This window comes from Kogia breviceps, chromosome 4, assembly GCF_026419965.1.
Source record: "Kogia breviceps isolate mKogBre1 chromosome 4, mKogBre1 haplotype 1, whole genome shotgun sequence".
Lineage (NCBI taxonomy): Eukaryota > Metazoa > Chordata > Mammalia > Artiodactyla > Physeteridae > Kogia > Kogia breviceps.
The window spans coordinates 133,801,984-133,824,904 of NC_081313.1; the positions used below are offsets into that span (position 1 = coordinate 133,801,984).

Here is a 22,921-nt window from a genome sequence, read left to right on the forward strand (position 1 = left end):
GAAATTCAGGGGAGATCAAGTATGGTCCTGATGACATGGCTGCTGAGGCCACGGAGGCTTCCAAGCTTCAGGTCTTGGCCACGTGTATCAATGTGGACACAGCGCACCCCTCCAGGAGGGAGATGCTCAGTGAGGCGGAGCCACCCTCCCTAGCGGATTCTCTGCCTCCACGTGGGTAAATGGCATGGAGTGAAGTGAGTTAATCCACAACAACTGCTTAGAACCACACTTGGCACATAGTAAGCACTCCACGTCAGCTACTTTTCAAGTAAATAAACTGTTTTGAGGAAAGTGCTCAATAAAATATTTTAATGAGGATCATGTTTACTCTTATGGCTTCATGAACAAGCTTCCAGACCCACGTGAGGGAAAGGAAAGGCAGCTCAGACCTCCTGGTCAAACTTGTGAATAATCTCTCAACACCTAACCTGTGTATGCGCAGGAAACATCGAGAGGGACAGGAGACAGTTAAGAGTAGATCAAAGAAGAGCTCTGGGAGTGAGCCTGAAAGACGGAGGAGAAAATAAGTTCTCACCCTTCACCTCATCTACTTCTACACTATTTCACAACGAAAATCTAACTGATAACGTCAATTACAAAAAGCCTGGCCACAACAGGGAGCAAAGGTTTGCACTTGCTTTCAGATGGAGGCTCAGTTGCTTCTGTGTCCTGGCGCTGTGTCGATGCAGAGCCCGTGTGGTTCTTCAGCCAAGACACTTAAGAAAACCCTGATCCATGACCAGCAGATGGAGGAGGAGGTTGAGACATTGTTCGCCTTTCAGGCAGAAATTGCCCAGTGGATGTTACTAAGCATCAATATTTTCTACTTGAATAGAGAGCTCTTTCTGAGGGAGCTTATTTCAAATTCATCAGATGCTCTGGACAAAATCATGATATGAAAGCTTGACAGATCCCAGTAAACTAGACTCTGGGAAACAGGTGCACATTAATATCATTCCAGACAAGTAAGATCGAACCCTCACTACTGTGGGTACCAAAATAGAGATGACCAAGGACGATTTGATCAATACCCTTCGTGCTATCACCAAGTCTGGGACCAAAGTATTCATTGAGGCTTTGCAGGCTGGTGCAGATCTCTCTGTGACTGACCAGTTTGGTGTCGAGTTTTATTCTATTTGGTTGCTGAAAGTGGTCATTATCACCAAACATATTGAGCAGTATGCCTAGAGCCTTCTGTAGAAGGATCAGCCGGTTAGGACTGACACAGACAAACCTATGGGTTGTAGAAGAAAGGTTATTCTGTATCTGAAAGAAGACCAAACCGAGTCCCTGGAGGAAAGAAGAATAAAGGAGATTGTGAAGAAACACTCTCAGGGACTTCCCTGGTGGTCCAGTGGTTAAGACTCCACATGTCCACTGTAGGGGGCGCGGGTTCGATCCCTGGTCAGGGAACTAAGATCCTACATGCCTACATGCCTCCGGGCACAGCCAAACAAAAAAAAGACTCCCAATTTATTGGCCATCCCAATAAATCTCTTTTTGTGGAGAAGGAACATGATCAAGAAGTTAGTGACGGCTGAAATGTTGTTCACCTGTGAGTGGGAAGACGCTGGACTGGATGGAGGACCTGTCCCATGGTGGGCAGAGGGTCAGGGGAGGACTGGACACAGCAGCTAGCTGCACTGCGGGGAGAGCCTCAGAGGCTGCCACACATGGCACTTTCCACTGTGGGCTTTCCTCACTCCCTGAACCACCTCTGACCCTTCATGGCACCAGTGGGAACACCACTGCTGACCCCAACCTGCCCTCCTGCACCCACAATCCCTCCCAGATCATCCAGCGCCCCTAGAGTTCCCTTGGGTGGAGGTCACACCCACCACATGGGAACCACATCTTCACCTCACTGGATCCTTTCACATAGAGGCCCAGGGAACATGGAGATGGCACAGACCCTGCCCCCATGACGCCACCAGCTGTGTGACACTGGGCACGTTTTGCTTGACCTGCAAGAGCTGTGATTCCCTACCTGGGAAATGGGGACCACAGCACCTGCCTCCTGGGGCTGCGCCGCAGGCCTGAGGGGATGAGGCTAGGAGCTGTAAAGCGTGGCCATCTGGAAGTCATTTGAAGAAAAGAAAAGCAAGTCTCTTAGGACAGCCACACAGCTGAGGTTGGTTATTTCACTTTATTTAGCAAACCGTCACACCCTGGGCCCCACCAAACTGCTACTCCAGCCTCCCCCGAGGGTCTGCCTTGGAAAGAAGCTCAGAGGGTGAACAGGAAGGCCCAGGCTCCCCAGCTGGCCTCCTCTTCTGTCACACACACCACACAGCACAGAACAAGATCACTGCTCATGTCCTCAGGTGCCCACCCCAGTGTGGTCTGGGAGCCTCCAGTGTTGAACAGCCACCTGCGAGGATCTCAGCCCAGCACCAGGCACAGACCCCCTGCTCCTGAGAGGCTGGCATAGGGCAAGGGCCTCTGCACCCAACTGTGGGGATGTCAAACCCTTTTTCCCCAGCCCTGAAGCCTGTCACCACTGGGCAAGAAGCAAAATGTACGAAAATACTTCTTTAATTATTTCTTTGAAATGGTTAAGAAATACGGTCATCTTATTTTTCTTTTATAATCCTAGTTTAAAAAAAAAGTTCACATTAGCGCCAGGGCCCTTCCCCAAGCCGAGCGCCCGCTGCTCAGTAGAAACGCTTGTTCCGCTCCTGCCTCTTCTGAAACACCACGGCCCCCACCACAGCACACACGATGATGCCCAGGAGGGCGCACAGCAGTAGCAAGAACACCCGCCAGCCCGTCAGGGGCCCGCTGCGGAAGTTCCCCGTCGGGTCATCCACATTGTCTGAGAGAGGAGAGAGGTGGGAATGAGAGGCCGGATGGGCTCCCAGGAGACGGGGGAGCAGGGCGACAGCCCGTTTAGGCCCCCACACCCACCCTAGAGGCGTCAGCTGTGGCCAGCTCACACCGCACCAGTGAGGGGCGGGGACATGCACAGAGACTGTCTAACCTCACTGGGGACAAGGTTCCCAGGGACCAAGGCTCCCAGGGATCCAGGCTGAGGTGCTTTCTGCTATAAGAAACTGGTGAACACTGGACTCCTGGGGTCTCCTTGGCAGCCTGAGTCTGCCTGAGGCAGGCCCAGGACCTGCTTTCACAAGCCCACCCCCAGCCCAATGCAGTGGTCTGAGGTGCCCATCTGAAGAAACACAGCCCTGGCCACAGGCTGCCCTCACTCACATCTGGATGCATTCGGTGTCTCCTAGGGGGTCTCCCAGGGACCTGACCCCCAACCCCCATCCTTCTGCTTTGACCCTCTACCCCAATGGGTCCACTCATCTGAAAACGAGTTAACCCCTGCTTGGCCAGCTGCATGGGGTTGATGGGTGGGCTGGAGCAGATGATGTGTCCGAAAACCCTCGGCAGCAGAAAGCCTTCAACCAAAGGTCGCAAAACTGGTCTGTGGCAGGATTTGCTTGGCCCCCAAAACATTTAAAAGCAACTTGAATCTTAAAAAAGTGAGATATCACATAAAATGTTGGGTTCCACTGGTGCTCTATCACCCGCTGGGCCCACATGCACAACTCTGGGGCTCCTGGGATAGATTTCGATACACACACACACGCCTCACTTCCCCCATGAGAACCCTTGCTCCGTGAGGACGAAAAAGTGGTGCTGACTAGTACTCTGGGAAGAACTCAGGCTTGGGGTTTTGCCAAAACTCAAGTTCACATCTTGCCTTTTTACCTCTTTCTAGCTGAGGAAGCCTGAGGATCAGCTCTCCCAGCAGTCACAGGACCTATTTCCAGGCCGTTCACTGAGGCCGCGCACTGAGGGATCAGAGCCCCATGCACCACACACACCAACAAACAGCCCCTTTGGCTTCATTGGCTGTTATCCCAGCACTGAGTGCAGGAGGATGCAGACACCAAGTGCTCACACACCTGCTCATGAGCACTATTTGCTGATCCAAGGCCCTGGCTGAACCAGGGAAGGGCAGATGGACCCCGGGCACTTGCCCGAGCCGGCCCAGGCCCCACGCCCCACCGGGAGGGGCTGCAAGTGCATACCTTTGGGCGACTTGAGCAAGTTGACGCTGGGCTCGATCTTGGTCCAGTCAATGTTCTCCTCGTCAGGCGTGTGCTCCACCATCAGCTGGAACAGCTTCATGGAGATGATGTCATGATTGTCTGCAGGATGAGAGTTAGCTTCTAAGGGGCCTGGAGCCGCTTTGGCGCACGTGGCCCAACGGCTACCCATCCCCACCACATAAAGTAGCCAGGTTCCCTGGGGAGAACCCAGCAGCCCCCAGCGGGCAGCATTCCAGGGGCTGGAACACCTCCAGTACTCAGCAACAAGAAACCTGGAAGGAGGCAGAGCAGACAGGAAAAAGTAGGAGTTTTACAATCAAAATCATTGGGTCTAATCCTGGCTCTGCTGTCCTCTTTGAGGTTCAGTTTCCTCACTTGTAAATACAGGTGGTAATCTCCATCTTGCATGGTTATCAAGGTGTATAAATGAGAAAGTACAGACAAGGCACAGGCGTATTGCCTGCAGATAGTATGTCTTTGAAAACAGAACCAGATAAGGACCCACACATTGTACTATGACTGGTTGAGAAGCCTGATCCTCCCAAGGGCAGGCAGCCCCCAGATGCTCTTGTCACAGAGACCCAAATACAGGATGCAGACAAATGACTTAGCAACCAGCTGAAAGCTCGGCCAGACACACAGTCAAGCAACTGTACCTGAGGAGACTTGAGAAAGGCCTGGGTCCAACTAGTATGGGCAGGAGAGATTCTCTAAATGACACAGACAATAACTGATCACCCCATCTTTGAGATGGGGAGGTTGAGGCTCAGAACCAAGACCAGGGTCCCGGTCAGCCTGACTCCAGCTATTAGCCCAGCTAACTGACTAGAATCTGAGGAAAGGTCCAGAAAAGGGAGAGCCTAAAGAGCAAGGACCCCCGCAGCCGGATTGGGCAGAGCCCAGCCATACCTGACACCAGTACACGCAGCCCCTGGAAGCCCAGGGACAAGCACGGACACTGGAGTCAGGCAGCAGGTCCCATCTGAGCTCTGCTGTTCCCTGGGTGCATGAACTTGACAAGATCCCTTCAACTCCCAAATGCCCGATGGTCCCAGTTGTATAAAAGGGGAAAGAGACTGCTACCTATCTAAGAACACACCACGTGCCTTTACACATGCGATGCCTGATGGGAGGCTGGCGTGCACAACCCTCCAGCTAATGGTCAGACACTACTGTGTGCATGCCCCCCCCACCCCCCCGCTGCCCTTCCCGGGGCCTCTCTAAACAGCCTTAGAGAATATCCACCTGCCACAGACCTGGCTCTGTTCCCAGAACCTTCTCATGACACCTGCTGAAACAACTGTCAGATGGAATTCCCAGTAACCCAGAGGAGGGCTGTAGTGAATCCACAGATGGAACAAGACGGGCCATGAGCTGGTAATTACTAAAGCTGGTTTACAGCAACAAGGGGCTTATTAGACCACCTCCCCTCTTATGGGTATACAATTGGAATTTCCACATTAAAAACTTTAAAACAACCCCCCCCCCAAATAGACACTGGGACAGGGTGGACCCAGACATCTGCATGGTGAGGGACAGGCTCCTGAACGGTGCTGGCTCACAGGCCCTGGAAACATCTATCCTGACAATAAACAAGCCTCTAACTGATTCTCCACACTCCTTCCTAGCTCTGGTAGGCAGGAGCCAGCCTCAGGCTTGGTGCCTCCCAAGGGCCCTGAGAAGGGACTAAGGACCAAGGCCAAAGGCCACCATCAAGTGCCACCCAGGCTTGGTGGCCCCAAGAGGCCTGTGCAGGCAGGCAGCATCCCAATGCTTACAGCACTCACCATGGGCCAAACACGACAGAGCCCTGCCTCTGTGGAGCTTACAATTCAGTGAGGGGGACACAGATAATGAAATAAATTACATGGCAGATTCCAGGATGGTTAAGTGCTATGAAGAAAAGTAAAGCTAGGAAAGGTGATGGGAAGTGTGCAGGGGACTGGGATGTGTGTATGCGACTTTAAATGAGGGAATCAGGGACAATCTCACTGAGGAAGTGACATCTGGGCGAGACCAGGAGAAGCCAAGGGAGAGATGCAAGCATAAAGGCCCAAGGCAGGAGGGCAGGGGAGGGTCTGAAGAGCAGCTAGGGGCAGTGTCACCAGGGAGCAGGGAGGATGAGCCAGAGGGAAGGGGGTGGGAAGGCGGCACACAGGCCTGGCAGATCACTGCTGGGAGGAGGTGGGAGGAGCAGCTCTGCTGCTGTGCTGGGAGAGATGCTGGGGCTGGCGAGGGAGGAGGGACCCTCCGGAGGCTCCTGTGGTTGTCCGAGTGAGGGAGGATGGTGGCCCGGACCTGCCAGCAGTAAAGGAAGGGAGAAAAGTGGTCTGAGGCAGGGAGAAGACAAAGCCAGAAGGACCAGCCAACTGATGGGAGGTGGCGTGTGAGAGAAAAAGCAGAGACCAGAATGATACCAAGGTGTTTTGACCTGAGCAACTACAAGGACAGAGGTTCGTTTCTATCTCTGGCTGCGGGTGTGTGAAGGCTGAGAGGCCTGCTTGGCACCAGGCGGAGATGCTGAGCAGGATGCTGGTGACACAGGTCTGGAGATGGAAATCTGGGGGTCCACTGCATCCAGATTCAAAGCCCCCCAGCCCGTAGAGGACAGAGAGAGATGGCGGCTGAGGGACTGCTCATGGATATGGGAAGAGGAGGAAGAAAACCAAGCAAGTGTGGAATCAAATGAAGGAAGGTCAGGAGGAAAGGGACTGGCTGTCACAAGCTCCCAAAAGACCAGGGAAGGTCAGACTGAGACTTGACACCTCGCTCAGCCCACACACTCACCAGACAGGTCGCCGGTGCCGGCCGAGGCTCCAAAGTAGTAGCCAGTGGGCAGGCGCACGCCCGTGATGTCAATGCAGTTCTTCCACTCGTTCTTGTCCTCCAGGTCAGTCATCACCTGCGGCCGACCAGCAGGTCAAGGGCAGCCTGGGGCCGGCCTGCCCACCTTCCCGAGCCCCCCCGCAGAGCCACCCCTCCTGCTCGCTCACCGTCAGGCGACCCCGGGAGTAGCGCACAGCCAGGAAGGTGTCGTGATCGCGGTTGCGGAAGTCAGCCGTGCAACCTGCCAGCTCGGTCCAGCGGCCATCCTTGCTGTGGTCGTAGGACAGGGAGCCATTGTTCACCATCACGGAGATGTACGGGAACACACGCTGAAACAAGACACGGGTTACTCTGAGGCCATCCCAGCCCGTGGGAGGCCGCAGGGCACCCACCACCCTGATTCCTGGAGGCTCCTCTCATGCAGGGACCAGGGAGAAGTCCCATCCTGCTCTGCAGGAGAGCAGGGGCCTACCTCTGTGGTCTCATCATTGGGATATGTGTCCAGGAAGATGGCTAAGCCATGGAAGTTGTCTTTGCTTCCAAACACAGGCCCTGGAATTAGAAGGAGATGCTCCTGTAATGGGAGAAACTGAAGTTGTCCCATGGATACCTGAAGGACAAAGTAATGCCAGCATGGGTGGGTTAATCTGTGGTCATTCTCCCAGGAAAGAGAAGGGATCTTTAAGTGGGGGTGGGGTGGGGTGGGGGACTGGAGGGTGGTCTCAGGGGTATGGCAGAGAGGACTCAAGTTTGAAGCCTGAACTCTGAAGGAACAGCACCTGCCTATGTGCTCTGAGGTGTCAGGTGACAAGGGGATACCCAACCTGTGAACACCAGGTGGCCACTGCAGTAAGAACCATCCCTTAACCCTTCTGTCCAAGGCCAGACAGAAAACATTTTAGGCTTTGTGGGCCACAGATGGTCTCTGTCACACAGTCTTCCTTGTTTTATCCTTTTTAAAACAGTAGAGGGACTTCCCTGGTGGTCCAGTGGGTAAGACTCCGTGCTCCCAATGCAGGGGGCCCAGGTTCGATCCCTGGTTGGGGAACTAGAACCCGCATGCATGCCACAACTAAGAAGCCCACATGCTGCAACTAAAGATCCTGTGTGCTGCAACTAAGACCTGGCGCAGCCTAAATTAATAAATAAAATAAAATAAAATGGTAGAACGGTAAAACCGTTCTTGGCTGGTGTAGAACACCAGGCCACATGGGGCACTGAGTTGAGTCACAGGGTCATCTTCTAAAAGGATGCTCCCTCCAGTTGCCCCCAGGTCCCACGTTTCCTCAAAGAGGAGGAGCAGCGCCCTAACAAGGGGGTGCAGAGTGGAGGATCCTTGGCCACAGACACACAGGTCCCACCTGTGCGAGCGCCACCCTACCTGGCACCAGGCGGTCCCGGGTATACCACAAGGCAATGCCATCACCATGGAGATTCTTCTTCCCTGCGCCATGGACTTTGAAGTGAACGTGCATCTCCCAGTCCTTGAGGAAGCAAGGCTAGAGGGAGAGCAGAGAGGGCTGCTCAGAGCTCCCCAGGCTTGTCTGCCAGATGGAGGTGACCTGGCACAGACCCTGCACCGAGATGACACTCAGAACAGGGCCAGGCAGCAGGGTCACGAGTGTCACTGACCAACAGACCCCCCAGCGCTCTCAGCAGAGAGGGAGGGGCTGCTGGGCCTCCCAGGTCGGGAGTAGGAGGCCACAGAGTATCCCAAGGCTGCTGAGGCAGCTTTTTAACAGAATGAGGGAGATCCACAAGCACTTACAGTTCAAGATCAAGATATTAAAGATACTAAGAGAGGAAATATAAGTTGCAAAACAGTATCAGCACTATGTGCTCATTTTTGAAAAAGAAAGAAATTAGGATACGTGTAGAGAAAGAAAGAAATGAAAGAAATATGAACCAACATTAATGAAAGCTAACTCTGGGAGGGGAATGTCTACTTTCTATGTCTGAATCTTCCGTATTGAACATATTACTTCTGTAATTAGAAAGAACTCAAATGAAAAATAAAAACCCTATGTCCCACTGTGGGTGATCTGGCTTGTGCATCACTGATTTACCAGATTCACTGTTCTGGGCCTGGGCACCAGGAGCCCAGGTGAGGAGACCTGGCCCCTGAGAACACAGGGTTAGCAGGCACCTGCACTACAGCCTGACACAGTGTGAAGTCAGCCCTTCCAGTTCTTGACAGTTCATTGGCTCTGGGAGACCCTGCAGATTCTGGAGGGGGCAACTGTGAGGTGATAAGAACCAGGTCTCAAGGACATATGGGCACGGAATCTAAGTCCAAAACCTGCTGAGGGGATGGAAGGCCTGGTGAACCAGTCTTGCTTTGGAATGAGACAACAAAAGCTGCAACTGAAAAGTAAGAATGAATGAGAAAGGCCTCCCAAGGACTGTACCTCAGCTATGGTCCTCACAATCCCTGAAATTAGACTAAACAGACTCACCCAAGCCTCATATTTCAGCAAAAAAATCTTGCAAACACAGGGGCTTCCCTGGTGGCACAGTGGTTAAGAATCCGCCTGCCAATGCAGGGGACACGGGTTCGAGCCCTGGTCTGGGAAGATCCCACGTGTCACGCAGTAACTAAGCCTGTGCACCACAACTACTGAGCCTGTGCTCTAGAGCCCACAAGCCACAACCACTGAGCCCATGAGCCACAACTACTAAAGTCCACACACCTAGAGCCCGTGCTCCGCAACAAGAGAAGCCACCGCAGTGAGAAGCCTGCGCACCGCAACAAAGGGTAGCCCCTGCTTGCTGTAACTAAAGAAAGCCCGCACACAGCAACAAAGACCCAACGCAGTCAAAAATAAAAATAAATAAATTCATTTTAAAAAAGAAAAAAAGCTAGCTTTCATTCTTCAGGAAGAAGAAAAGTGATCCAGATCCAGACGTAAAGTCAGAGATTCATGAAGGAATGAAGAACAATGACTAAAGTAGATATGAGACTAAAAATCTAAATAAATATTTGACTGCATAAAACAATAATGCTTTGCATGATTTAAAACAGAAAGATTAATAACAATGGGGTAAAAATAGTTAAAGTGTTCTAAAAGCCTTGCATCGTCCTGGAAGGAGTGAGAAGTATGTGTTATCATTAGACTTTGGTAAAACATGATGTGTGCTTTAAACTCCAGAGAAACCATTAAAATATTGGGAAATAAGCACAGAACTTTCAAGCTAATAGAAGAGTAAGAGTGGAATGAAAATTAGCCAACCCAAAAGAAGCGAAGACCCGAGAGAAGAATGAACAGAGAACAGTCAGTACAAACAGAAAGTAAACGGTAAGATGGCAGATTAAACCCCAATAAACGTATCAGTAATTTTACTAAATGTAGATAGACTAAATGCTGGTAAGGGTACACATGATCTCCCTGTATTCTTTTCTTTTCTTCTTCTTTTTTTTTAAAATGAAGTACAGTTCACATACAATATTGGTTTCAGGTGTACCACATAGGCATTGATATTTACATACATTACGAATTGATCACCACAATAAGTCTAGTAACTATCTGTCACCATAGGAAGTTATTGTAATATTATTGACCACATTCCCTATGCTGTACATTACCATCCCCATGACTTATTTTATAACTGGAAGTCTGTACCTCTTAATCTCTGTATTTTTTCTTACAACTGCATGTGAATCTACAATTATCTCAAAATTAAAAGTTTAATTAAAAAAATAAAGAACAGATCAAAGACTTAAACTTAAGAGCTAAAACTATAAAACTCTTTAGAAAAAACAACAGGGGAAAATCTTCACAACACCAGATTTAGCAATAATTTCCTAGATATTACACCAAAGCACAGAGAACAAAAAAATCAAATTGGACTTCATCAAAATTAAAACCTTTTACACGTCGAAGAACATTAAGAGAATGAAAAGACAACCCACAGACTGAGAGAAAATATTTCCAAATCATATATTGATAATGTCCAGAATATATAGAAAACTCCTAAAACTCAAAAAAAAAAAAACCCAATTCAAAAATGGGCAAAGGGGGCTTCCCTGGTGGCGCAGTGGTTGAGAGTCCGCCTGCCGATGCAGGGAACACGGGTTCGTGCCCAGGTCCGGGAGGATCCCACGTGCCGCGGAGCGGCTGGGCCCGTGAGCCGTGGCCGCTGAGCATGTGCGTCCGGAGCCTGTGCTCCGCGATGGGAGAGGCCACGGCAGTGAGAGGCCCGCGTACCACAAAAAAAAAAAAAAAAAAAAAAATGGGCAAAGAACTTGGATACACATTTTTTCATAGAAGAACATATACAAATGGCTGATACGCACATGAAAAGACGCTCAACATCATTAGTCATTAGAGAAATGCAAATCAAAACCACAAGACACCACTCCACACCCATTCGGATGGCTATCATCAAAAAAATGGAAAATAGGGCTTCCCTGGTGGCGCAGTGGTTGAGAATCCGCCTGCCGATGCAGGGGACACGGGTTCGTGCCCCGGTCCGGGAAGATCCCACATGCCGCAGAGCGTCTGGGCCCGTGAGCCATGGCCGCTGAGCCTGTGCGTCCGGAGCCTGCGCTCCGCAATGGGAGAGGCCACAACAGTGAGAGGCCCGCGTACCACAAAAAAAAAAAAAAAGGAAAATAAGTATTGCAAAGATCTGGAGAAATTGGAACCCTGATGCATTGCTGGTGAGAATGTAAAATGGTGTGGTTGCTATGGAAAACAGTTTGGTGGTCCTCAAAAAGTTAAACAAAGAGTTACCATATGACCCAGCAATTCCACTTCCTAGGTATTTACCCAAAAAAAGTGAAAACAGGCACTACAACAGCCACCTATGTCCACCCGTGTACGTAGCAGTGCTGTTCACAATAGCCAAAAGGTGGAAACCACCCAGTGTCCACCAACAGATGAATGGATAAACAAAATGTGGTGCACACACACACACACACACACACACACACACATACACACACACAGAGGAATGTTACTTAGCCATAAAAAGGAATGAAGTACTAATACATGCTACAACGTGGATGAACCTTGCAAATATTATGCTAAGGGAATAAGCCAGATATAGACAAATATTCTATGATTCCATTTATGTGAGGTACCTAGAAGAGTCAAATTCAGAAACAGAAAGTAGAATAGTAGTTACCAGGGGCTGTGGGGAGGCAGGGAATGGTGAGTTAGTGTTTAATGAGTAGTTTCATCTTGGGATGATGAAAAAGTTCTGGAGATAGATAGTGGTGATGGTTGCACAACAAGGTGAATGTACTTAATGTCACTAAACTGTACACTTGAAAGTGGTTAAGGGACTTCCCTGGTGGCGCAGTGGTTAAGAATCCGCCTGCCAATGCAGGGGACACGGGTTCAAGCCCTGGTCCGGGAAGATCCCACATACTGCGGAGCAACTAAGCCCGTGAACCACAACTACTGAGCCTGAGCTCTAGAGCCCGCGAGCCACAACTACTAAGGCTGCATGCCACAAATACTGAAGCCTGTGCACTACAACTACTGAAGCCCGCATGCCTAGAGCCTGCGCACCGCAACAAGAGAAGCCACGGCAATAAGAAACCTGCACACCACAATGAAGAGTAGCCCCTGCTCACCGAGAAAGCCGTGCGCAGCAACGAAGACCCAATGCCGCCAAAAATAAATAAATTTATTTTTTTTTAATTATAAAAAGAAAAGTGGTTAAGATGGCAAATTTTTTTTTTTTTTTTTTTTTTTGCGGTATGCGGGCCTCTCACTGTCGTGGCCTCTCCCGTTGCGGAGCACAGGCTCCGGACACACAGGCTCAGCGGCCATGGCTCACGGGCTTAGTCGCTCCGCGGCATGTGGGATCCTCCCGGACCAGGGCACGAACCCGTGTCTCCTGCATCGGCAGGCGGATTCTCAACCACTGCGCCACCAGGGAAGCCCAAGATGGCAAATTTTATGTCATGTATATTTACCACAATAAAAATTTTTTTGAGAAATTTTATTCTTTTTCATGCAGATACATATTTACAGTAATCGAAGTATTTACATTTTTACAGCATTTACATTTTTTTAAATATTGAAGATTGATTTACAATGTTAATTTCTGCTGTACAGCAAAGTGACTCAGTTATACAGATACATATATTCTTTTTCATATTATTTTCCATTATGGATTATCATAGGATATTGAATATAGTTCCCTGTGCTGTACAGTAGGACCTTGTCGTTTATCCATTCTATATATAATAGTTTGCATCTGCTAATCCCAGACTCCCAATCCTTCCCTCGCCCACCCCCTTCCCCCTTGGCAACCACAAGTCTGTTCTCTATATCGGTGAGTCTGTTTCTGCTTCATAGATATGATCATTTGTGTCATATTTTAGATTCTACATATAATTGATTTATTTGTTTTTCTCTATCTGACTTACTTCACTTAGTATGATCATCTCTAGGTCCATCCATGTTGCTGCAAATGGCATTACTTCATTCTTTTTTGTAGCTGAGTAATATTCCGTTGTATATCCACATCCTTATCCATTCATCTGTCGATGGACATTTAGGTTGTTTCCATGTCTTGGCTATTGTAAATAGTATGCAATGAACACTGGAGTGCATGTATCTTTTCAAATTAGAGTTTTGTCTGGATATATGCCCAGGAGTGGGATTGCCGGATCATATGGAAAATCTATCTTTAGTTTTTTGATGAATCTCTATACTGGCTGCACCAATTTACATTCCCACCAACAGTGTAAGAGGGTTCCCTTTCCTCCACACCCTCTCCAGCATTTATTACTTGTAGACTTTTTAATGATGGTCATTCTGACCGGTGTGAGGTGGTACCTCATTGCAGTTTTGATTTGCATTTCTCTAATAATCAGAGATGATGAGCATCTTTTCATGTGCCTATTGGCCATCTGTATGTCTTCTTTGGAGAAACGTCTATTTAGGTTTTCTGCTCATTTTTTGATTGGGTTGGTTTTTTTTTTGTTATTGAATTGTATGAGCTGTTTGTATATTTTGGAAATTAAGCCCTTGTCGGTCACATCATTTGCAAATACTTTCTCCCAGTCCATAGGTTTCTTTTCATTTTGTTTATGGTTTCCTTTGCTGTGCAAAAGCTTATAAGTTTGACCAGGTCCCATTTGTTTATTTTTGCTTTTATTTCTATTGCCTTGGGAGACTGACCTAAGGAAATATCGGTAGGATTTATGTCAGAGAATGTTTTGCCTATGTTCTCTTCTAGGAGTTTTATGGTGTCAGGTCTTTTTTTTTGGCAGTACACGGGCCTTCCACTGTTGTGGCCTCTCCTGTCACGGAGCACAGGCTCCGGACGCGCAGGCTCAGTGGCCATGGCTCACAGGCCTAGCCGCTCCACAGCATGTGGGATCTTCCCAGACCAGGGCACGAACCCTTGTCCCCTGCATCGGCAGGCAGACTCTCAACCACTGCACCACCAGGGAAGCCCAATGGTGTCATATCTTATATTTAAGTCTTTAAGCCATTTTGAGTTTACTTTTGTACATGGTGTGAGGGTGTGTTCTAACTTCATTGATTTACATGCAGCTGTCTAACTTTCCCAATACCACTTGCTGAAGAGACTGTCTTTTCCCCATTGTATATTCTTGCGTCCTTTGTGGTGACCATTACATTTAAAAAACCTGTCCCAATGCCACTGAGTATCGTACTGAAGACAATGGTTTCAAAAATTAAAGTATTTAAAAGTAAAAAACAATAAAAGGTTAAATGGTAAATTTTATGTTATTGTATTTTACCACAATAAAAATAAATGAATAACCACCCAAAGCCTAATTTTATGCTGTTTACAGGAGACAACTCTAAAACATAAAGCAGTGGGAAAAAGAAAAGGATAGAAAAAGATATTGCATGCAAAAACTAAGCAAAAGCAGCTATGCCAATAACAAAGTTTAGAAGGGGACTCTTCTTAAGAACAAAGGACTCCATTTTTCAGGAAAATTTTGGTCTCAAAATATATAAAGCAGAAACTGACAGACTACACAGGCATTTTAATACACCTCTCCTAATAACTGATAAAAACAAGCAAAAATGTCAGAAAGATATAGATTTGAACCCAATCAGCAAACATGACCTAATGACCTAAATGGCACACTTCACTCAAGCAGTAAAGAATCCACATCCTTCACAAACACACACGGAATGTTTCCCCCAAATCCTGATCATTCGAAGGACCATTTGCAAGTCTCAACAGACCTCCAAGGATTGAAATCATAGAAACTGTTCCTTGACCATCATGAAATTAAACTAGATATCAATAACTTAAAAAATAAAGATAACTAGAAAAGCCCTCATGTATTTGAAAAAACTTAAAAACATATCCCACATACACAAAAGTCAGCCCAGAAACTAAGATTTCAAATGGGCTCTTTGGTGCCCAGGAGTTTTCTATGCCTGGGAACAATGCACTGAGATAAGATCCCAAGCTGGGGGGAGGTGTGCCTCTGAGAAGGGCAATGATGCACTGGAAGGTGGGAAAGGAAAACGTCCCCTCCTGTCCCTGGCATGTTTGCAGGGAGATAAGTTTCAGGAAAGAGTACACATGGCAGTTGAGGACCTACAAATCGATACCTCCAAGACTATCCTGGCCTTAGAAAGCCTCTGTGTACTGCAGGTAAGACTGTAGATCATCAGACAGAATACTGTGATACAGACAGTATAAAGAAGGATTTTAAGCAGATGAGGTACAGGCTAGAACTGATGTAGAGTTGCTTTTGAGGGCAGAACATGACATGGCCATGGTCTTCCACCCTGGCCGCACAGCTGAGCCACATGGGGAGCTCAGAAATCTTAATGCCCTGGCCCTCTCCCAGGCCAACTAAATCAGAATCAATCATTGGCAGTCACAGACCATTTTACAGTTAGGTAGTTTCTGTGTCTTGGCTTGCAACAAAGTGAAAGGCAGACCTAACCCTTTTTTTAAAAAAATTGGATTATAGTTGCTTTACTATGTTGTGTTAGTTTCTGCTGTACAGCAAAGTGAATCAGTTATACGTATACATATATCCACTCTTTTTTGGATTTCCTTCCCATTTAGGTCACCATAGACCACTGAGTAGAGTTCCCTGTGCTATACAGTAGGTTCTCATTAGTTATCTATTTTATATTGTCTATAGTAGTGCATATACGTCAATCCCAATCTCCCATAAATTGGTTCTCTACATCTGTGACTCTATTTCTGCTTTGCAAATAAGTTCATCTGTACCATTTTTCTAGATTCCACATATAAGCGATAGTATACAATATTTGTTTTTCTCTTTCTGACTTACTTCACTCTGTATGACAGTCTCTAGGTCTATCCACATCAAGGCAGAGCTAATCTAACAGTCAGCTGATACATTGTTAAAATTTTTGATGAAAGATCACTATATGATTTAGGGTTTATAAACCAAAGAAGTTCAAAACATTGAGTGACCCTGCTATAACAAAACTCCCTGCATCTCCATCTACTATTTAAGCAAACACAAGTTCTCATCATTCACACAGATAAGAACAAAAAGCAGAAGTCACACTAAAACTTCTCATTCTGACAATGACATCCATTCAAATGGGGGTGGGGCAATGACAGCTGGATGAAATGCATTTCAATAAATGTTTACTTTGTGTAATAATTATTCAAAAATTGTGTAATGTGTAAGGCATTGCTTTTGATCAATTGTATACCAATGATAATTATAATAATCCCAAAGAAAATATTAAAACTTAATTTCAAGGTCCCAACAAGGTTAAAAGCTTAAATTATTACACTTATTTTATTTGTAGAGGAATATGATAAGCTAATCAGTAAAATTTTCAAGCATTAAATATACTGCATTAAGATAAAATTCTGTGTGGGAAATGAAATGAAAACACAAGTTCAATTTTTAAAAATGATGTACAATTTGGTTTTATTCAAGTGGATCTCAAAAGGGAATGCTCCTGCACTGTTGGTGGGAATGTAAATTGATACAGCCACTATGGAGAACAGTATGGAGGTTCCTTAAAAAACTAAAAATAGAACTACCATATGACCCAGCAATCCCACTACTGGATATATACCATGAGAAAACCGTAATTCAAAAAGATACATGTACCACAATGTTCACTGCAGCACTATTTACAATAGCCAGGACATGGAAGCAACCTAAGTGTCCATTGACAGATGAATGGATAAAGATGTGGCACATATATACAGTGGAATATTACTCAGCCATAAAAAGAAACGAAATGGAGTTATTTGTAGTGAGGTGGATGGACCTAGAGTCTGTCATACAGAGTGAAGCAAGTCAGAAAGAGAAAATCAAATACTGCATGCTAACACATGTATGTGGAATCTAAAAGAACAGTACTGATGAACCTAGTGGCAGGGCAGGAATAAAGACACAGACGTAGAGAATGGACTTGAGGACACAGGGCGGGAAGGGGAAGCTGGGAGGAAGTGAGAGAGTGGCATTGACATATATACACTACCAAATGTAAAATGGACGGCTAGTGGAAAGCTGCTGCACAGCACAGGGAGACCAGCTCAGTGCTTTGTGACAACCTTGAGGGGTGGGATAGGGAGGGTGGGAGGGAGGCTCAAGAGGGAGGGGATATGGGGATATATGTATACGTATAGCTGATTCACTTTCTTACACAGCAGCAACTAACAACATTGTAAAGCAATTACACTCCAATAAAGATACAAAAATAAATAAATAAATAAATAAAAGAGTGGATCTCAAATTGCAATATTTAGATTCCACTGAACAGGAAGCAGGGGATGAAAGACAGCACAATTATATTCCAGACTGAAAAACTTGATGAAGGCAAGTGCAGAATTCTCTCAGCCTGTGACACTGCCAACCACCAACTACCTCCAACCATATTAAGTTACTTGTGACTGAACCAGTTTCTGGCAGTTCCAGCACTATTTGTACCTCACTTAAAAAAAAAAAAATTTTTAATGTTATGCTGAACTCACTTTCTTGAAAAATATAAGGCTACATTAAAATTTTTTAAAGTTATCAGAAAACATGGGGACTCTCCTGGCGGTCCAGTGGCTGGGACACCACGCTTCCACATGCTTCCACTGCACGGGGCCCAGCCCAGGTTCGATCCCTGGTTGGGGACCTAACATCCTGCATGCTGCACAGTGAGGCCAAAAAAAAAAGAGTTATCTGAAAACACATGGGACCTAATTAAATGTAAACAGCAAAGGAAACCATAAACAAAACAAAAAGACAATCCACAGAATGGGAGAAAACATTTGCAAACAAAGCAACCGACAAGGGATTAATCTCCAAAATATACAAACAGATCACACAACTCAATATCAAAAACAAACAACACAATCAAAAAATGGGCAGATCTAAATAGACAATTCTTCAAAGAAGACATACAGATGGCCAAGAAGCACATGAAAAGCTGCTGAACATCACTGATTATTAGAGAAGTGCACATTAACACTACAATGAGGGGGTGGCTAGGCAGGCAGGCAGGCGGCTAGGTGGGTGTCAGCGGCTTCTGGGCAGTAGAGGGGGCTCTGGGGTGGCACCACAGGCAAGGGTAGAGGGTCAAGTTGGCCACCACTGTTGCCGGGGCGGGGCGGGGTGGGGGGAGAGAGCCACTTCTGGGTAGGGAGCGGGTGGGAGAAGGAAAGGCAGGCAGCTGCTCGGCTGCAGCACTCTTTAAATTTTTTTGGGTGCTGCAGAGGCAACCCCTGGAGCTGATGTTCGTGATCCCCAGGGTGACAATGGCCGCTGCCTAACCTGGAAAGAGGAATGCCAGCTCCTGAGCAGGCCTCATTGGTGGAGGAGAGGCAACCACAGACCCATAAGGAGGCTGCCTCCACTGGCCCAGGCATGGAACCCGAGACCACAGCCATCACCATTCTAGCTTCCATGAAGGAGCAGATAACCCTGCATGTCGAAGAAAGGTGGAAACCTATCATGATTTTTGCTATGTAATTCCTTGATGGCCTCAGATAACTTCAAAATTTTATCTTTTGGCAAAGAACAGTATTCTGAATGGATGTTTTGTGGGAGAAAGCAAAAGGGGTTCTGGTTTCTCGAGAAAGAAGGAACCTACTTCTGCTCATGGGCTACCTCTTTCGTGAAGCCATGTTCACTCCAGCCTGAAGTCAACAAGTCAACTCTCTCCTGATCTTCTTTAGCACTTTATACCACTGCTCTCTTATCATATGCTCCTTTGAATGATATAATAAAAAGCTACCTAAGGATAAAAAAAAAACAACTACAATGAGGGCTTCCCTGGTGGCACAGTGGTTGAGAAACCGCCTGCCGATGCAGGGGACACGGGTTTGTGCCCTGGTCCGGGAAGATCCCACATGCTGCGGAGCAGCTAGGCCCGTGAGCCATGGCCGCTGAGCCTGCGCGTCTGGAGCCTGCGCTCCGCAACAGGAAAGGCCACAACAGTGAGAGGTCCGCATACCAAGAAAAAAAAAAACTACAATGAAGTATCACCTCACACCAGTCAGAATGGCCAACATCAGAAAGTCTACAGGGACTTCCCTGGTGGTGCAGTGGTTAAGACTCCGTGCTCCCAATGCAGGGGGCCCGGATTCAATCACTGGTCAGGAGAACTAGATCCCACGTGCATGCCGCAACTAAGAGCTCTCATGCCACAACTAAAAGACCCAGCACAACCAAATAAATAACTATTAAAAAAAAGTCTATAAACAATAAATGCTGGAGAGGGTGTGGAGAAAAGGGAACTCTCCCACACTGTTGGTGGGAATGTAAACTTGTACAACCACTATGGAGAACAGTATGGAAGTTCCTTAAAAAAACTAAAACTACCATATGATCCAGCAATCCCACTACTAGGCATATACCCAGACAAAACTCTAATTTGAAAAGATACATGCACCCCAATGTTCACTGAAGCACTATTTAAAATAGCGAAGACATGGTAGCAACCTAGATGTCCACTGACATGGATAAAGAAAATGTGGTACATATATACAATGGAATATTACTCAGCCATAAAAAAGAATGAAATAATGCCATTTGCAGCAACATGGATGGACCTAGAGATTATCATACTAAGTGAAGTAACTCAGAAAGAGAAAGACAAACATCATATGATATCACTGCTATGTGAAATGTAAAAAAAAAAAAAGATACAAATGAATTTATTTACAAAACAGAAACAGACTCACAAACTTTGAAAACAAACTTATGGTTACCAAAGGGGAAACGTGAGGGATGGATAAATTAGGAGTTTGGGATTAACAAATACACACTACTGTATATAAAATAAACAACAAGGACCTACTGTATAGCACAGGGGACTCTACTCAATATTCTGTAATAACCTTTATGGGAAAAGAATCTGTAAAAAGAATGGATATATGTATAAGTATAAATGAATCACTTTGCTGTACACCTAAAACTAACACAACATTGTAAATCAACTATACTCTAATATAAAATAAATATTTTTTAAAAATTTATATGACAGAGGGCTTCCCTGGTGGCGCAGTGGTTGAGAATCCGCCTGCCGATGCAGGGGACACGGGTTCGTGCTCCGGTCCGGGAAGATCCCACATGCTGTGGAGCGGCAGGGCCCGTGAGCCATGGCCGCTGAGCCTGTGCGTCCGGAGCCTGTGCTCCGCAACGAGAGAGGCCACAACGGTGAGAGACCGACATACCACCAAAAAAAAAAAATTTATATGACAGAAAAATGTGACAGAATGTGACTCCAGGGGAAATAGTTAATGAAGTACTCTCTGAGTGAGTGGCACTCGAGCTGAGACTTAACAGATGAGAAGAAACCAAGCAAGCATGAAGAGCCTGGAGACAGTGTGCCAGACAGAGGGAACAAGTGCAAAGGTCCTGAGGCAAGAAGGCAGCCAGAGAGGCTGGAACAAAATTAACAGAGTGAATGACTGGAAATGCCAGGCACTAGGGGCCGGACTGTGCAGACATAATGCATGTTTATCCCTTCACAGGAGACCCCAGGCTCTGAGGATCAGAGTGAAAGCTGAACAAAGTATCCCCAGATGCCCCTAGCTGGAAGGAGAGGTGGAGCTGAGGGAACAGGCAGATGAGGCAACACACGGACAGTGTGGGTTCTCAGAACTAAATGGGGACGTCATCTAGAAGGGACCAAAGAGCAGAGTAACAAAGAAAACTAGGACACTAGCCAACAGCTTACACCATGGGAACGGTTGGGATCAGGCAGGCTGAGGAAGGAGTACATTCTGCCCCCAATTATTCCCCTTTCACCCCTTTCCTGACCTTCCTTGGTGTGGAGTCTGTGCAGCAGCTGATCTTGGCCACTGCTTATATATGACACACCAGTGACACCTGAGGCTCCCTAACCTCTGCAGCAAAGATCACAGAAACTAAACTGTCCATGAGTCCACTGATGACTAGACCCTCAATCAAGCACTGAGGAAGGGGACTGAGTCTGCAAGTATTTCTAAGGGGTTCCTCCACTGTCCAGGCTGGGTCAAGTGTAGCAAAAGAATTGCTGGGCTTGGAGATGAGACAGATAAGAGTTTAAACGTTGTTTATGCCATTCGCTGTCTGTTAGCTCTGCAAAAAACTCAGGATAGCCATCTACATCAGTCTGTTTGAGAATTAAGTGCAACAAGGCACGTTAAAGTCAGTGCCTAACACAAAAAATACCCAATGAAGACCCCACTCGTTCCATTTATCCCACTAATGAGAGAGTTCAGTTCAGGCAGATGATAGCCCCACTACTTACTGGCTATGTGATTTTGGGGAAGGCACTTTCAACTCTGAGTCTTAGCTTCTTGGTCAGTGAAATAGAGATAACATCAGTTACTTCACATGGCTTTTGAAGGAATGAAGTAAGAAGAGTGTACGAAATGTCAAGCACAGCTCCTGACACATGGTTACGTCAATTGTCATTACCTGTTATTACTGGCGAGTGTGACCAAGATGGGGAAAGGGGCGGAGGAGGGAAGGGCGGCCTTCAAACTAAGCTCAGGTCTAGGCTTTTGACTGCAGTGGCTTACTTAATGCTCTGCCTAGCCTCTTGGGAACCACTCACCAGGTGGTTCCAGATAGAGCCCTCTTTGCTGCGTTCGTCAGGGGTCAGACGCACGTACTGGCTCGTGAGCATTGTGCTGCCTTGGAAGTCCCAGAGGAGCGTGGAGCTGGAACCGACCCCTGTGGGCAAAGACACGGGCACAGACAGGTGCGTAAAAAGTCAGGCCAGGACTCGCTTTGCCAGAGGCAGGGAACCCACAGAACTGCTCTGACCAGAATAAAGGGCACCCCTTACCCAACCCCATCCAGCCTCGCCCTCACCCTGAACTCATTCCCGCCCCAGGCCTCACCGTGGTAGGGCTTGATGAGCGAATGCTCCCGTTTGAGGTGTTCACTGTTGCCGTCAGTTATGTCGGCAGCCACCGGCCCCGGAAACAGGAGAAAAAGTAGAAGTGTAGTGGGGCCAGGGCCGGGGCCAGGAAGCCCAGGCCTCCCCGGGCACCGCCGGCCCCAGCCCCAACGCCAAACCCATCCTGCCGCCGCCGCCATTCTCCGTTCCTCTCGACCACTTCCGTCTTAGGACTTCCGCCTTCCGGGCGTTCCATCTAATAGCCTCCGGCCGGAAGCCCTCCAACCCTAGTGTCACCTGGGAACTGCGAGTAAAAGCAAAGCCTCGCTGCCGTGGAGACGGCGGCTGTATTTGCTGAGCAGCCTCCCATCCTGGTCGAGTGCCTTGGTGGCTGCGAGGCACCTGTCAGCCAGCCTCAGCAATGGGTTCTTATGAGTGACAAGAGCAGCAACCAATCATGGAACAGCACGTTCGGCTTGTGGGCCAACGGAGAACAGAGGGATGATTTGTGTCGGCGGGCAGGGCGAGCGTCGTCTGTGAAGTGGGGCATGCTGGAACATGTAGTTTTCATGGGCCGCTCTCGCGGGCTGGGAAGACGAAGCCTAGAACACTCTTGGCCTCTGGCCGCTGGTGGCGTCCCTGGAGTAATCTTTCCCAGTCCAAGCAGAAGGGAGTTCTAAATTGAAGGCGGAGAGCAGAATTCCAACTCCCGCGCCGCCTAGAACTCACTAGGGCGAGACTTTTTAGCCGTTTCTG

The 22,921-nt window shown here is 47.5% G+C and overlaps 1 protein-coding gene and 1 pseudogene across 4 annotated transcripts in view; one reads left to right on the forward strand and one right to left on the reverse strand.

The window, feature by feature from the left end:
- Window positions 1–22,610, reverse strand: part of LMAN2 (lectin, mannose binding 2) — a 51,798-nt gene extending 29,188 nt beyond the window's left edge. Inside the window, exons 1-8 of one of the 4 annotated variants that reach the window (XM_067031952.1) lie at window positions 22,167–22,602; window positions 21,878–21,996; window positions 8,269–8,386; window positions 7,360–7,439; window positions 7,055–7,216; window positions 6,849–6,963; window positions 4,041–4,160; window positions 1,860–2,074 (exon numbers count right to left, since the gene is read on the reverse strand). In XM_067031952.1, the coding sequence (XP_066888053.1) occupies window positions 1,875–2,074; window positions 4,041–4,160; window positions 6,849–6,963; window positions 7,055–7,216; window positions 7,360–7,439; window positions 8,269–8,386; window positions 21,878–21,996; window positions 22,167–22,365 (1,113 nt within the window). In that variant the 5' untranslated portion in view covers window positions 22,366–22,602 and the 3' untranslated portion in view covers window positions 1,860–1,874. Of the gene's footprint in view, window positions 1–1,859; window positions 2,075–2,127; window positions 3,480–4,040; window positions 4,161–6,848; window positions 6,964–7,054; window positions 7,217–7,359; window positions 7,440–8,268; window positions 8,387–21,877; window positions 21,997–22,166 lie in introns of those variants that run through there. The other 3 variants (XM_059061676.2, XM_067031953.1, XM_059061677.2) reach the window with 3 other exon arrangements.
- On the forward strand, window positions 684–1,362 carry LOC131754781 (heat shock protein HSP 90-alpha A2-like; annotated as a pseudogene).
- Window positions 22,611–22,921: the final 311 nt, after the last annotated feature.